At 38.3% G+C, this 14,953-nt stretch overlaps 2 protein-coding genes across 4 annotated transcripts; one reads left to right on the top strand and one right to left on the bottom strand.

The window, feature by feature from the left end:
* Positions 1–2,203: 2,203 nt before the first annotated feature.
* LOC107825863 (uncharacterized) lies at positions 2,204–14,576 on the top strand. 3 transcript variants are annotated; one of them, XM_016652775.2, is made up of 10 exons: positions 2,204–2,436; positions 2,643–2,669; positions 3,021–3,143; positions 3,322–3,614; positions 3,784–3,870; positions 4,281–10,810; positions 11,648–11,824; positions 12,740–12,829; positions 13,211–13,528; positions 13,910–14,576. In XM_016652775.2, the coding sequence occupies exons 6-10, from the start codon at positions 10,247–10,249 to the stop codon at positions 14,192–14,194; spliced, it is 1,434 nt and encodes a 477-aa protein (XP_016508261.1). In that variant the 5' UTR covers positions 2,204–2,436; positions 2,643–2,669; positions 3,021–3,143; positions 3,322–3,614; positions 3,784–3,870; positions 4,281–10,246; the 3' UTR covers positions 14,195–14,576. The 3 variants fall into 3 exon arrangements, with proteins under 3 accessions (XP_016508261.1, XP_016508267.1, XP_016508266.1); XM_016652781.2 differs by having other exon boundaries at positions 13,959–14,095; XM_016652780.2 differs by lacking the exon at positions 12,740–12,829.
* Positions 6,824–8,756, bottom strand: LOC142163942 (uncharacterized). Its single transcript, XM_075221098.1, has 4 exons — positions 8,508–8,756; positions 7,952–8,442; positions 7,428–7,485; positions 6,824–7,297 (listed from the first exon to the last, which is right to left on the bottom strand). Exons 1-4 carry the CDS (start codon positions 8,754–8,756, stop codon positions 6,824–6,826), a joined length of 1,272 nt encoding a protein of 423 aa, XP_075077199.1.
* Positions 14,577–14,953: the final 377 nt, after the last annotated feature.

The following is a 14,953-nucleotide window of genomic DNA, read 5'->3' as shown; positions in this document are numbered from 1 at the left end:
CCCTCGCAGATGCGGAAGTCACTTACTTCCCGACCTTCTGCTTCTGCGGACTCCACAACGCAGAAACGCATCAGCTTCTGCGAAAAATGTCCGCATCTGCAGACTTCCTCTGTCTCCAGTCCATTACCGCTTCTATGCAACACTGGCTGCTTCTGCGGCTTCGCAGATACGAAAACACCAGAACTCAGCAACCACAACAATGTCAACTCAATCCAACATGATCCGAAATCCATCCAACACTCACCCGAGGCACTCGGAACCCATCTAAACACACCAACCAATCCCATAACATAATACGAACCTACTCAAGGCCTTAAACCATACAAAATAACATCAAAATCACGAATCGCACCTCAATTCAAGCATAAGGAACTAATCAACTTCTAACTTCTAAAACTCATGTAGAACTATATCTAAACAATTCGGAATGACCTCAAATTTTGCATAAAGGTCCCAAATGACACAACTGACATATTCCCGCTTTCGGAACCACAATCTGAACCCAATATCATCAAAGTCAACTCCCGGTCAAACCTATGAACCTTCCAAACCTTCAACTTTTCAACTTTTGCCAACCTATTGGAACCATCAAAATACCATTTCGGGGTCGTCTACACAAAAGTCAAACTCCGGTCAACTTTCACAACTTAAGCTTCCAACCTCGGAACTAAGTGTCCCAATTCAATTCAAAACTTCCTCGAAACTATACCAACCGCCCCCCTGCAAGTTACATAACGACAAATACACATATGTAAAGCATCGAATAGGGGAAACGGGGCTAAAATACTCCAAATGACCGGCCGAGTCGTTACATTTTGGCACGAAGAAAATTATTTTTTGAAAAAATAAGTGCTTCTCTTACTTATTTTCTGGTACTTGATTAGTAAGTAAAAAGCTTTTTTTTGAAAAATATACAATATAAGAAAACACTATGAAAAATGTAATAGGTGAGGGCGGAGAAAGGAGCGGGACATTGAGAGTTTGGGAGGTCGAAGGATCAGGGTCAAGGATAAAAGGGTGAGCAGGTAGGGCGAGGTGCGGGTGGGTGGGCTAGTGTCGGGGGCAGGGGAGGCTGGTCCAGTGTTCGGGGTTCAAGGCCCAGGGTCAAGGGCCTAAGATCGAGGTGAGCGGGGAGTGGGCTAGGTGCAAAGGGTGGGTTGGAATGGTGGGTTAGGGTGCGGGTAGGTCAGGGAGGTTAAGGGTGGCGGGAGTGGATATTTGGGAGCTTTAAGCGAATAAGCCTAACAATGGATAACTTTCAAGTTAGTTTCGTAAAGGAAAAAGCCACATGATAATTAATGCTTCTAAGTCTACACTATGAACGATTGTAGTCCAGTGACGGTAATTTTTTTTTACACTTAAATATTTTAGAATTCAAATTTTATAAGAAATTTTCTCCGTTTCATAATTGATGGGTTTTGAGACCCAATGACAAGAATTGTTGTCATATGATAGAAAGATCATGTTTTCAACTCATAAAAATATTCTCTTGTAATAATATAAAATAAAGATATATATCCAATCTATTTTCTAGATTTGTACAAGTTTAGTACAACAAAATTATTATTCCTCTTTCTTTTGCCTACAGGATACTCATCTTTCAACCTTTTTTAATCTACAACTCTATCTGGAAAATTCGTATTTACTTGCGCATTTTAATTACTAGTCTATTGGATCACTAGTTATTAAAAAAACAAGTAGTTGTACTTTCAAGTTCCTTCATCATTAAGGATTTGAGTGGAGGAGAAATTGGGAAGTCAGCAGTACAAATGAAAAAAGAGAATCACATTAGCCTAACGACGTTTGTCTATAGATTATCAAATTTATTTTAAAAAATCTATTTTAAGTAAAGTTTGGCTTGAAAATAAAAATATATTTGGACATACGTTTTCAAAATATATTTTCCAAATTTATTTTGAAAAAATATGTGTATTATTAGGAATTTAGCTGGTTTTAGGATTTGGGATTTTACCAAAATATAGACAAAATCTATGGCCAAACATGTGTTTACCAAATAAAAACTAAATTTATTTTGGCAAAATCTATGGTGAAACGGGTCCTAATTTAAAGGGAGAAAATGAAAGTTGAAAGGACTATGGTGACTGAACTTTCTTTAATTATGGGTGTTAATTACAATTCGGTAGAATCATCGAAATTAGAAAATAAACAGTAAATGAAAACTCCAGCTTTTCGGAAGCAAAATGCTTTCATTTAATTGGAAGTTTGTAAAATAGAAAGATGGGTCTTTTCCTCTTCAAAAGTCTTCTGAAGTACAATCTCTGTTCCTATCTCTGATCATAGAAACTCATTTCAAGTAACTTGAAAGAACTCCAGCGGAGGAAATTGTTACAAAAGGAAAGCTAAACTAAAGGAAATTAAATTTCCCAAAATGGGTTTTCTCACAAGTACGCTTCACTTGATCGATTTCCTCGCGTGGTAAAATCTATTTTCTTTCTTACATTCTTGTTTTCTGAAGTAGTAGTAAAGAGGAAGGCAAAAATGGTCAAGGTTTTAGCTTTCGTAGCTTGCAGATTAGTTACTTCGTCTCTTTGCTGATCACTTTTCTTTTACTTTTCAAGTACGTATATATATATGTGGTTGTGTATTTTTACTCCCTTGTTTTCTTGCTCTGTAATTTGCAGGCCGGTACTTGCTCTTGGGTATCCTCTGTAAGTGTAGAGAACTCCCCATTTCTCCATATATGGAAAAAGTATATAAAGTACAATGTGATCCTAAAATTCAATATACGGACATATGCCCTTTTTCCCAACTTTTATTTTATATCACTTGTTTCAATTTTTGTTAATTTTTACCATTACCTTATGTCGCCCACTTCTACTCCTGACCAATTTAAAATCTAGTTTGTAGATAATATTTTTCATATGAAACAATTTTCTCCATGCCAAATGCGCGCTAGCCCATATCAGAGCTTCTACTATTGAATGCTTTGATTGTCCACCTGGTGTAGTATATTTCTGTTGCTGATAACGTCGTTTGCCAATCCTTTTGTGGAACCGCAGATGTGCTTCAATCCGAGCGATTGAGACTGGCTCCAAGTATCACATGAGGAAGCTAGTCATATATTGGACCATCTTTTCCTTTATTTCTCTGTTCGACGACCTTTTTGAGAAACTTATCCAATGGTAATGATATGTTTGGTAATGATATTGTTTGTGTTTCTTAAATTCCCTTGGTGAGCAGTTTCGGATTTCAAGAGCTAGAGAGTTTTTTTCAAGCATTTCAAGAAACATATGTGGTTGAACATGAGAAACTACTCCTGCTGCATGTACTAATGTCTTTCCATTTACTCTTGACTGGCAGGGTTCCTCTGTGGCCATATATAAAATTACTTACCATATGTTGGTTGGTAATACCTCAGTTTAACGGCGCGTGGTTATTTTTATCAAAATCTTATTCATCCATGTTTGTCGGTGAATGTTATCACGCAGTTTTATGATGTTTACCAACGCCTTGTATGTTTGTGCTTGTCTGTCAACCTTCAAACTGTCACTGAGTGGTTTAACAAGCCAATGGAGGAACCCTATGAATCACTTGTGTCTCTGGCAAAGGAAGAAAATAGATCTGATGCTCCGGACAAACTTATCTCAAACAAGGTACGTCACATGTTACTTTAGCATGTAGCACCCAGTTTATGTGAGAATTAAGGCTGCTAATTCATTAAGTTAGATTCCCATCGTTGAAGCAAATGTATGACTACTTATTCCACTGGATTCTATTGGTTCTTTTTAAACAAGTAAATTCATCATGGTCTCTTATTTGCAGTCCAAGTATTATAGTTTGAATCATCATGCAGAAGAAATCAAGTCTACTGATAATAGTGATGAAGTAGGAATGCTCAACCCCAACCAGGTCACTCATCTCTTTTTCCTGGCTTTTTCTACTGTACTGAATGAAACAGTCGTCAACTTCTTGTTTATTGGTGTTTTCACTCCCTAATGAATTGACAAGTTGCATTAGTAGGTTGAGTAAAAAACTACAAATTGAGTTGTTTGCACGCACACATAAAATACACACATCATATAGACATTTTGCTTATTTCCAGCTAATTCATGAATGCTTCATTTGCATAGACACAGTGTACCTTCCAACCCATAAGCTAATGTATGTTTCATTATGCAGCTACCAGTTTTCTCAAATAAAGCATCAACGAATGAATTTTCCTCTTGCGAACTAATTCTTTTGTAGTGAAAATCATTGTCTCTTCTCATGCTTTCATTCCTTAAAATCTCCTAAATAATAATCATTGTGCCCCTAAACAGAGGGGTGGTCCTGTTTGGGCAGATATCAAAGTGATGAAGCACATGGCAAAACATGAAGCAGCTGAGCCCAAACAGGTTATATTTCTTAGCCCTTATATATATTCCTTAGTTAATATTATGTCTTCACAAGTATTGCTCTTGGCCCCATGCAATCATTGAGCAAACAATAGATGAAATATTAAACAAGCTGTTAATGATGACAAGAGGATAGCTTGATGTTCCCATGATAAAGCTAATCTGGGAAAGATGGCAATTAATAATGCACACTGAGATCCTGTTTAATTGGTGCACTGTGTAAAATTAATCCTGTTTTAGTTTGCATTAGATTCAATTATCTGGTATGGTCTCGAGCCTCTGTTTCTCCTGTAAATATTTGAAGCCATTAGAAAAGGGAGAGCATTGAAGCTCTTACTTTTTTTTAAAACATCAGTCCCACTTTTTTTTTTTGGTAATTAGAGATTTTATGTTTACCAGGGAAATAAGTAACAGTTCAAAAACCCATAAGTTGGACAGGACCCAACTTTTACATCATCCTGCATGCCTAAATCTTCTAACTTCCCCTCTTCCCAGTACACCTTGTGATTACACAGTTCCTATGTAATAGTTCATAGTCCTAAGCTTTCCAGATATCTTTTTGTTCCCAGCTCCTCTATAGTGGACATCTTGCACAATCAGCCTGCATATCGCTGCTGAAGTCCTCTGCACTCCTTGGAAAATTCTACAGTTCCTTTCTTGCCAAAAATGGTAGACACAACAAGCCAATATAAGTCTATAAATCTGATCCTTGCTGTTCTTGCCATTAGCAAACTTTGTTGCCCAATTTAGTTCCTCTTGCCACCCCTGGTGTCCTCTGTATCTCCTGCCAGATCAATAGTTTGGACCAAATAGAGGCAGAGTATGGACACTGGAAGAAAAGATGTGCAATACTTTCATCTGTTTCATCACAGAGCATTCAAGCCTGATTGCTATTTATTCCCCATTTTGCTAGCCTATCCCTTGTATATAATTTGCATTGAGCAGCAAATCTTAAAGTGAATATACATTTAGGACATTCCAAGTTGTTACACACCATTCTCCTCCAAGGTACTTTAAGGAATATACCTCTCAGTCTGAGGTACATCCTTTTGATAGAAAAACAGTTCATGTTTAGTATATCAATTGCTGCATATCCAGATTTCTCAAAATATGCTTGGGCTTTCAATATCTTCTTTATCATCCATGATGCTTGTGATAGATTAACTTCCCATAACATCTTCCCCTTTATATAATAGGTATGAGTCCATTGGATTCATAGCTTGTCCTTTTTGTGGCAGAGATTCCAGTTATGCTTACTGATAGCTGCTTTGTTCCATACCCCAATATCCACTATATTTAATCCTCCAGCTGACTGTGGCCAACAAATATTATGCCAGGCTAAAGGTTCCTTTTATGAGCTTTCTGATGTTCCAGTCCATAAAAACTGTTTGCATAATGTTCCAATCATGCGTAGAAGCTTCTTGGGCAGCATAAAGATCTATGCCCAGAAGGTTTGAATGGAGAAAAGCACACTTTTAGTGAGTTATGTTCTACCTGCATAGGATATGAGTCTTGCAGTCCATGATGTTATCCTTCCCGTTATTTTTTCTAGCTATGGTTGGCATTGTGTAGCTGTCAGTCTCTTGGTGTTGGATGGGACTCCTAGATACCTGACAGGTAGCTCTCCCTTTTCAAATCCCAGGTTCTCAAGAATCTCTTGTTGTACGTTATCATGTACTCCACCAAAGAAAACAAAACTTTTTCTCTTATTCACTTTCAGTCCTGAAGCTTTAGAGAACTGCAGGAAGCATTCATACATGATCTTTACTGAAGTTGAATCACCTCTACAAAATAAGAGAAGATCGTCTGCAAAGCTTAGTTGCATAATATGCATTTTTTCACATCTCGGATGATAATTGAAATCAGGAATCTGCTGCAATTTCTTCCGGCTTCTTGTAAAATACTCCATGGCTAGGACAAAAAGAAATGGGGATAGGGGATCCCCCTGTCTCAATCCTCTCCTGGTTTCAAATGGTTTTGTTGGACTGCCATTGATAAGTATGGAGTAAGTGACACTTTGGATGCATTGCATAATCCATTTCACATATTTATCAGGAAATGCCAAACCAACCAGAACTTATTCCAAGAATATCCACTCTAACGAGTCATAGGCCTTCTACATGTCAAGTTTCATCATACATCTTGGCGACAAACCTTTCCTCCTATAGCTATCCCTTTACCAGCTCATGACTGAGAATAATATTGTCCGTTATGACCCTACCTGGTACAAAGGCAGACTGACTATTATCAACTAGCCTGTCCATAACTACCTGTAATCGTTTGGTTAATATTTTGGATATGATCTTGAACAATGTGGTGCAACAAGAGATAGGTCTGTATTCTTTGACAGAGGAAGGATTTTTGACTTTTGGTGTAAGAGTTACTGCTGTACAATTCACTGGAGGGAACATATCAGTAGTATCAAAGAAATCCAGGCCTGCATCTGTGATCTCTTCCCCAATAACAGGCTAGGCTTTCTTGAAAAAGTATGCATTCAATCCGTCCACACCTGGTGCCTTCATATCATCAATATCTTTCAAGGCTTCGTATACTTCCTCTCTTGTCACTGGTTGTATCAATCCCCTTTGTTGCTCCATATTTAAGACCGGTCCTTCTTTCAGTATAGTAGGATCAATAGCAGGGGTTGCAGTAGCAGCTGTTCCCCATAGTTCTCTGTAATGACCAGTTACCTCCTCTGTAATTTCATTGTCAGTTTGCAGTAAAATACCATGTGAGTTGATAATGTTTCTGATGTGGTTTTGGGCACGTCTGTTCTTCATATTAGCAAAGAAGTAGGCTGAGTTAGAATCTCCTAGTGTCAACCATTGGATCCTAGACTTTTGCCTATATATACTTTCCTCAATCATGCTCCATTTCTCCGGTTGTTCTTTCAATTCCTTCTCTTCTTGTATGAGACTTGACTGCTGAATATTGTTACCCATCTGCACATGTATTTCTTGCAATTGTCTTCAAATATTCTTCAGTCTGCCATCACCTTTGAATTGTCTGGTGTTCAAATGCTTCAGCTGATATTTGACAGTTTTCAACTTATTCCATAACTTCTCCAAATACCCCTGCTCCCTTGTTCTCTTCCAGCAGTTCTCTATTAATGGTAGGAACTCTGAACTTTCTGCCAAGCAATTAATTTTTTTTGAATGGTTTAGCTCTTTTACTTGGTTGCTTACCAAACTTTATCCATAATGGAGAGTGATCCGAGAAGTGTGGCTCCATCACCAGTGCCCGTGTTGTTGGTAGCATAGTGACCCAAACAGTTGGATAAAGCCCTGTCAATTCTACTATATACATGGTTGTTAGTCCATGTATATTCTCTCCCAACTGTTACCAATTCAGTCAGCCCACAATCAAACTTACACTCCTTAAAGTCCCTTGTTTCTATGTCTTGTTCCGGTGCCCCATTTTGCCTATCTTCCATAGTTAATATAGAGTTGTAGTCTCCCATTGCTAGCCAAGGTCCCTGAATTATTTGCGTGAGGCCTCTGAACTTATCCCATAAACTCCTCTTGTCTTGTATAGTATGCAATCCATAGACAGCAGTAAACCGAAACTCTAATTTCAAAGTGTATATTCTGACTTACCCATGTATATATTGAGGGCATGCGTCCAGCATATGAAAGTCAACTATACTTGGATTCCAGATTATCCATATTCTCCCTTTGCAGGTGCTGCTCATATTTGACACCCAACTCCATCCTGGAACTATTTTTTTATTTATTATTTTCCCAGCTTTTTGGTCATCCATCCTATGCTCAAGAATAGCAATTAGTCCCAGCTTATTCTCCTTTATAAACTCTTTTAGCTCCTTTTGTTGGTAAGTTTTATTCAAATCTCTCACATTCCATGTAACTATCATTGTAGAATAGAGTGGAAATTTGAGTCCTTCACTCCTGTTACTACTTTGTCCTCTATCATAGCCAGACCATCCCTGCATAGTTTGGAGATCCCTATGCTCCAGAAGGTTAAATCCATTCTGTGTATCAATATTATTCTCCTCACTTGGTATTAGTTTGCTTGGCTTTGCAGCAGACTTTCCTCTAACTTCTGTCCACTTATCAACTGAAACTTGTTGCTGGGGCTCAGTAAAATTTACAACTTCAGCAGCCTTTATAGGTTCATGGGCTCAACAATCTTTACTGGTTTAATAGGTGCCCCCTTTGCCATAGTACTCTCATTTTTCCTCCAAGCCTGTTTCATTTTCTGGTTTTTGCTTTTGTCTGGCTGTGGATTCCCTTTCTGAATACTCACAGGTTTACAGCTGTGTCCTATCTCATGACATTTCGTACAGAATTCTAGCTCCCAATCATATTTTACTTGTTGCTCAAATACATTTCCTTTTGGATCCTGCACTTTCACACTCTTAGGCAATGGACGTGTAATGTCCATTTCAATCAGCAATCTAGCATAGGATATCCGAGCTATGCAAGTTGTACAATCATCAGCAAATAGTGGATTTCCTTAAGCTACTTCCAATTTACTGAGGGTTCTCATACTCCAGCAGCTTAGCGGCAGATTTGGTAATCTAATCCATACTGGTATAGTACCAGTACTTCATCATACAAGTTGAAATCTTGGTTCCATAACCTCAGGATCACAGGTCTATTCTTAGTAGTATGAGGCTCTGAAAACATTACCTCATCTCTTTCCTCCATGCTGCTAAAGCTGATGACAAAGTAGTCCTCCTGATGATAGTAAATCTGTGGCTTTTGTTCGAACTTCCATTGTGAGTTGAGAAACCTTTCTACAGCTCCAATGGATGGTGAATTTCCAGTTACATAGAGGATTATCGCTGTCCTCCACTTCTCACTTTCCCCGTCTAATTCTTCTTGATCCAACTGAACTATCTTGATCCAACTGAACTATCTTCTCACCCTCTACTATCAATGGGGCTATATTTTGCAAATTCATGCCCCTAGATGCCAATTTGTTCTCAGTAACCACAGTTACCCATGGGTTCCCTTTTGTGTTTCATCCTTGTCACCCATAGGTCTGTTTATTGCCCTTTGTGCTCCAATTGGTTCTACCATCATCTCATTAGGCATAGAGAGTTTCCTCTGGGTGCTCGTAGCTTCGCTACTTTGTACCACTGGAGATTTAATTGTGGGAATCTGTGTTCCCAAGCTCGTAGCTAGGGTTCCACCATGAATACCCATTTTCCGTCCCTCTGCTGTCCCGTGGCTACTCTTGTTGTTTGATCCAGAAATTCCAACCATTTGCATCGAATTCATTTGCTCTTTGCCCTTTGATTGATTCTTCTGCTCACAGATCGTCGCCCTTGGTGTATGCTTCTCCTCACTTTCAGAGTTTTCCTTCGGTGATTGCTCGTTGCTCACTCCAATTTTCCGATTGGTCCCAATTTTGAGTTCCACGATCGGAAGCTTATTCGTGTTCCTCTTAGGTCTTCCTTTGCCTCCCATGGCCGATCGATGCGTACGTTATTAATCCACCCTAACATGCGCGGAGAGCAAAGAGAGAGATAATATCATCCTTCATCAGTACCACTGTTATTCTAGCCTAGTACTCCCTCTGTTACATTTTGTTTGGCGGCTTAGACTTGGGAGTGCAATGGTCAAACTACTTAATTTTAAGTGTGATTAGACATATATTCTTCAAATGTTTTAAAATAAAATTTACATATGTGAAAACTATGTAGAAAGTATTGTAAGTCACAATAGTTAAACTTAAAAGTATTATAAAATTGTAAGTCATAGGCTCCCCAAATATTAATAGTGCCACATTAAATGGAACAGAAGGAGTATTTGTTTTTCTATATCAAGCAAAAGTAATCAGTATGCAGGAGATTAAAATGTCCCATCGAATTGGAGGTTAAAAGGGTGAAGGAAAGTCTAATTCAGATTGAGAGGAAAACGATAGGAATGCAGGTCAAGAAAACAGCAGTTCCAGAAGATGCTGTAGAGATTAAACTTTCAGAGAACATTTCTTCGAAGCAAGTTGAGACAGAGTGGAGTTGTGCAGTATGCCAAGTGACAACAAAATCGGAGCATGACTTGAAGTCCCATCTTAACGGAAGGAACCATGGGGCAATGTGTGAAGGGCTGAAAACTTGCAAGCAGACCACCAAAAATGAAGGCAACCCACCTGTTGCATCAAACAAGTCAAATCAGCTTAAACAGGAGGAAGTAAAACATGCAGCTGCAGCACGATCAGAGCATAATAGTACTAATCTAAAATTGAAAGAAAAGGTCGACCTAGCAGCTGCTGGTCAGCAACTGATGAGTGCTGATGTTGCTGTTCATAATTCGACACTGTGGTGTGGTATTTGTAACAAGAGGTGCTCTGACGAGACTGCTATGGCAGCACATCTTAACGGGAGAAAGCATATGGCCAAACTCCAAAAAACAATGAGTTCGAAGGCTGTGGCAGAGAGGAATCTTGAAGAGAAAGGATCTGATGTTTCCGAGAAACTTGTTACAAACAAGGTATGTCTGATGTTACTTCAGCAAGGTGTAGCCACTTCATCAGAAAATTGGATGCTCACTTATTTTCAGCTAGTTAGATGATAATTGAGACTACTATTCTATTTCAGTCACTAAATGTCAGATTCCATGTTAGATTCTTACCATTGCGGATGTGCAAATATATGACTACATATTCCACTGGTATTTTTGTTGTTGTTGTTGTAAATTAAGGTAATTATTCCACTGGAAATATAGCAACTTTGTAATAAAGCAGGAAAGGTCACCACCAACCAGGTTCCTCAGTTGTTATTTGTAGCTCCACGTACTGCATGACACTGTCGTTAACTTCTCAACTTAGTAAGAAAGCATTAAAAAATCTGAATTGTCCTTAGTTAACAGTGAAATTAAATCTTTTCCTTATTTAATTTTTAATATTTTTGGTAACGGTGGTGTCCGGGCCAGCTTGCAAGAACCTCGAATATTCCACCGGGTACCTGCTATCTGCCACCAGCATAGGTACCGGGTAACTTTGCCCACATAGATAGGAAGAAATCACTTCCAGTATTTTTGGTCTGTACCAGGATTTGAACCTTGGTGTCCAAGGTTTGCACCCACTTAATTGACCCCTAGGCTACATCCTTGGGTACCATTCTTTTCCTTAATTCTCTTGTAGATTCTTTTTGAAGTTTGCATTCGATATCTTAGTATTATCTTGAGCCTCTGTTTAATTCTCATGAGAATTTAAGAAGCCTATTGGAAAAATGGAGAGAACTGAAGCTCTTAAGTTTTTGTTTTTTTTCTATAATCAAGCAAAATCAATCAGTATGCCAGTTATTAAATTGTCCAGTGGACCTACAGGTTAAACATTTGAAGGCAAATGTAATTGGGATTGAGAGTAATACGAAAGGACTGCTAGAAAGGCCAAAGCAACTGAAGAGTGGTGACGTTGCTGTTCATAATTCTACACTGTGGTGTGGTACTTGTAACAAGAGGTGCTCTGGATTTGATGTCCCTGAGAAACTTATTGCAAACAAGGTATGTCTGATGTTACTTCAGCAAGGAGTAGCCACTTCTTTGGCAAATTGGGTGCCACTTATTTTCAGCTAGTTACATGAGAGTTGAGACTTCTATTTTGTTTCAGTCGCCAAATGTTAGATTCTTACCATTATGTACGTGCAAATGTATGACTGCATGTTCCACTGCATAATGCATATATATAAATATATATTTGGTTGATAAATTAAGGTAATTATTCCACTGGACAATGTAGCAACTTTGAACTCGACTATTCATTCCTTTCAATGCTCATCATCAGTGTATGTATCATGATCTCTTATTGCAGTCCAAATATTATAGTTTGGATCATCACGCGGAAGAGAATCGAGACTACTGATCCTAGCGATAAAGCAGGAATGCTCACCGCTAACCAGCTGCCACAGCTATTTTTCCTAATTCCCTGTACTGTATGAAACTGTCGTTAACTTCTTATGCTGCTGCTTTATTGGCGTTTTCACACCATAATAAATCTGAAAATTACATTGGCAGTTGGGTACTAATTATTGAATGGTTTTCATAAAGTAATGAAATCATGCACTAATTACTATTTATAGCAAATTCATGAATTCGCTTCTTCTGCATAGACAAAATGTACCTTCCGACCCATAAAATATTGTATATACACGAGTAATAGGTTGCATTGTGCAGCTATCAGCTGTCTCAAATAAAGCATAAAACAATTATGAATTTCCCTTAGTAATTAACTGCGAAAACCTCACTCAGTGATTTTGTCTATGAGATTTGAATCCTAGTCTCCAACGTTTGCACCCACTTTATTAACCACTAAGCCACATAATTGGGTGCCGTTCTCTTCCTTATTCTTTCGTTGTGAAAATCTTTTCATCCACGCACATGCTTTCATTTCTTGATAACATTCATAGTGCCCCTAAACAGACTGAGTGTGAAGATGGTGGTCCTGTTTGGGAAGATATCAAAGCAATAGAACAAATGACAAAACATGAAGCAGCTGATGAGCCAAGACAGGTTATATTTTTAACACTAGAATTTCGTTGGTTGTTTTTTTGGAATATTATATGTTCACAAGTATTATCTGGAGTCTGGATGCAATTGCTCAGCAAACAATGGATGAATACATTAAGCAAACAAGCTGTCTAGTGATTGATGAGGAGAGCTTGATGCTTTCATGATAAAAGCTTACTAGCTGTTAGTGATACTTTTAGTGGTCAAGCTAGGAAGCGTTCACGATGAAACTTAATTGAATATAAGAAACCATTGATAAATTAAGAGCTTTTCTTGTAAACATCACTACCACCATTATTCTAGCCTAGTATTTGTTTTTTCTTTGTTCTATAACCAAGCAAAAGTTCAGTATGCCAGTTATTAATTTTTTCCGTGGACCTGCAGGTTAAAAGTTTGAAGGTAAATCTAATTCAGATTGCGAATAATACGACAGGGTTGCTAGTCAAGGAAACGGCTATTCCAGAAGAGAGTAAACTCCGAGAGACTATTTCTTCAAAGGAAGTTGAGACAGAGTGGGCTTGTGCAGTATGCCAATTGACAACCACCTCGGAGCATCACTTGAACTCCAGTCTTCGCAGAAGGAGACGCAGGGAAAAGTCTAAAGCGCTGAAAACTGGCATGCACATGGCCAAGAGCGAAGGAGACCTGCCTGTTGCAACAATAGAACAAATGGCAAAACATGAAGCAGCTGAGCCAAACCAGGTTATATTTTTAACACTAGAATTTCGTTGGTTGTTTTTTTGGAATATTATGTGTTCACAAGTATTATCTGGAGTCTGGATGCAATTGCTCAGCAAACAATGGATGAATACATTAAGCAAACAAGCTGTCTAGTGATTGATGAGGAGAGCTTGATGCTTTCATGATAAAAGCTTACTAGCTGTTAGTGATACTTTTAGTGGTCAAGCTAGGAAGAGTTCACGATGAAGCTTAATTGAATATAAGAAACCATTGATAAATTAAGAGCTTTTCTTGTAAACATCACTACCACCATTATTCTAGCCTAGTATTTGTTTTTTCTTTGTTCTATAACCAAGCAAAAGTTCAGTATGCCAGTTATTAATTTTTTCCGTGGACCTGCAGGTTAAAAGTTTGAAGGTAAATCTAATTCAGATTGCGAATAATACGACAGGGTTGCTAGTCAAGGAAACGGCTATTCCAGAAGAGAGTAAACTCCGAGAGACTATTTCTTCAAAGGAAGTTGAGACAGAGTGGGCTAGTGCAGTATGCCAATTGACAACCACCTCGGAGCATCACTTGAACTCCAGTCTTCGAAGAAGGAGACGCAGGGAAAAGTCTAAAGCGCGGAAAACTTGCATGCACATGGCCAAGAGCGAAGGAGACCTGCCTGTTGCAACAAAAAATTAAAAGCAGGAGCTAGTAAAACATGCAGCTGCAGTTCCATCAGTGCACAGTAGTACTGAAATATTGGTGTCCAGTTCATGAACTCAGTTTGAGAATATGATGGAATTAGCTCACGAAGTTACGGAAAGAGAAGTGAAATAGAAGATATTGATAGAGAAGAAATTGGTGTATTTTGATGTATGCATTCCATATCTGTTTAACATGTATTTTCACTCAATGAAATCTACAATTGTAATTCAGGTGTTCCTAGTTTTAGTTGCATATTTTGCTAAAGTCATGTAATCGTAAAGGGAGACCTGGAATTGTTATTTTGCTAGTTGTAGCTGTAGGTGTTGGATCTGGAATTTTGATAACAAATTAACGATACACAACTTATTTGACAATATTAACTTGTGGCAGCTTAAATGTAATTTTCAGCTCAAGGTTGATGCCTTTTCGGCGATTTTCATTTTATTGACAATGTTAGGACAGTTTCTGCATGTTTTTGTTACAAATTTAGCTTCACAACTTGCAATAGACCTTTATTTTGATGACCAATCATGATACTAACTCTCATTTGTCACCAAAGATGTAGTGGGATGCATGAGATTCTTCGCCCTTAACGAAAGGTTTCGGATTCGAGCTCTCGAATGGAGAAATTTTGTTTGACGATCCAATCTATCATTTCGAGTTTTAGCACCTTGCTCCTTGATTTGAGACTTCCCGTGGGTTCATTTGGTATCTTATTGTGGGTATAGATGGTTTTAGTCACGGAGGGTTCGA

Source organism: Nicotiana tabacum, chromosome 9, assembly GCF_000715075.1.
Source record: "Nicotiana tabacum cultivar K326 chromosome 9, ASM71507v2, whole genome shotgun sequence".
Lineage (NCBI taxonomy): Eukaryota > Viridiplantae > Streptophyta > Magnoliopsida > Solanales > Solanaceae > Nicotiana > Nicotiana tabacum.
Note: the sequence above shows the minus strand (reverse complement) of the source record. Positions and strands in the feature narration are given on the sequence as shown.

Bases quoted from the DNA above. Each gene is read 5' to 3' on its own strand.
- LOC142163942 (XM_075221098.1), bottom strand. From the start codon at position 8,756: ATGGACATTACACGTCCATTGCCTAAGAGTGTGAAAGTGCAGGATCCA. The intron at 7,486-7,951 runs GTAAGTCAGAAT...ATTGCTTGGCAG, and splicing joins TGCCCTCAATATATACATGG to AAAGTTCAGAGTTCCTACCA. The intron at 7,298-7,427 runs GTATTTGGAGAA...ATACATGTGCAG, and splicing joins AAGAGAACAAGGGAGCAGGG to ATGGGTAACAATATTCAGCA.
- LOC107825863 (XM_016652775.2), top strand. From the start codon at position 10,247: ATGCAGGTCAAGAAAACAGCAGTTCCAGAAGATGCTGTAGAGATTAAA. The intron at 10,811-11,647 runs GTATGTCTGATG...GTGGACCTACAG, and splicing joins AGAAACTTGTTACAAACAAG to GTTAAACATTTGAAGGCAAA. The intron at 11,825-12,739 runs GTATGTCTGATG...GCCCCTAAACAG, and splicing joins AGAAACTTATTGCAAACAAG to ACTGAGTGTGAAGATGGTGG.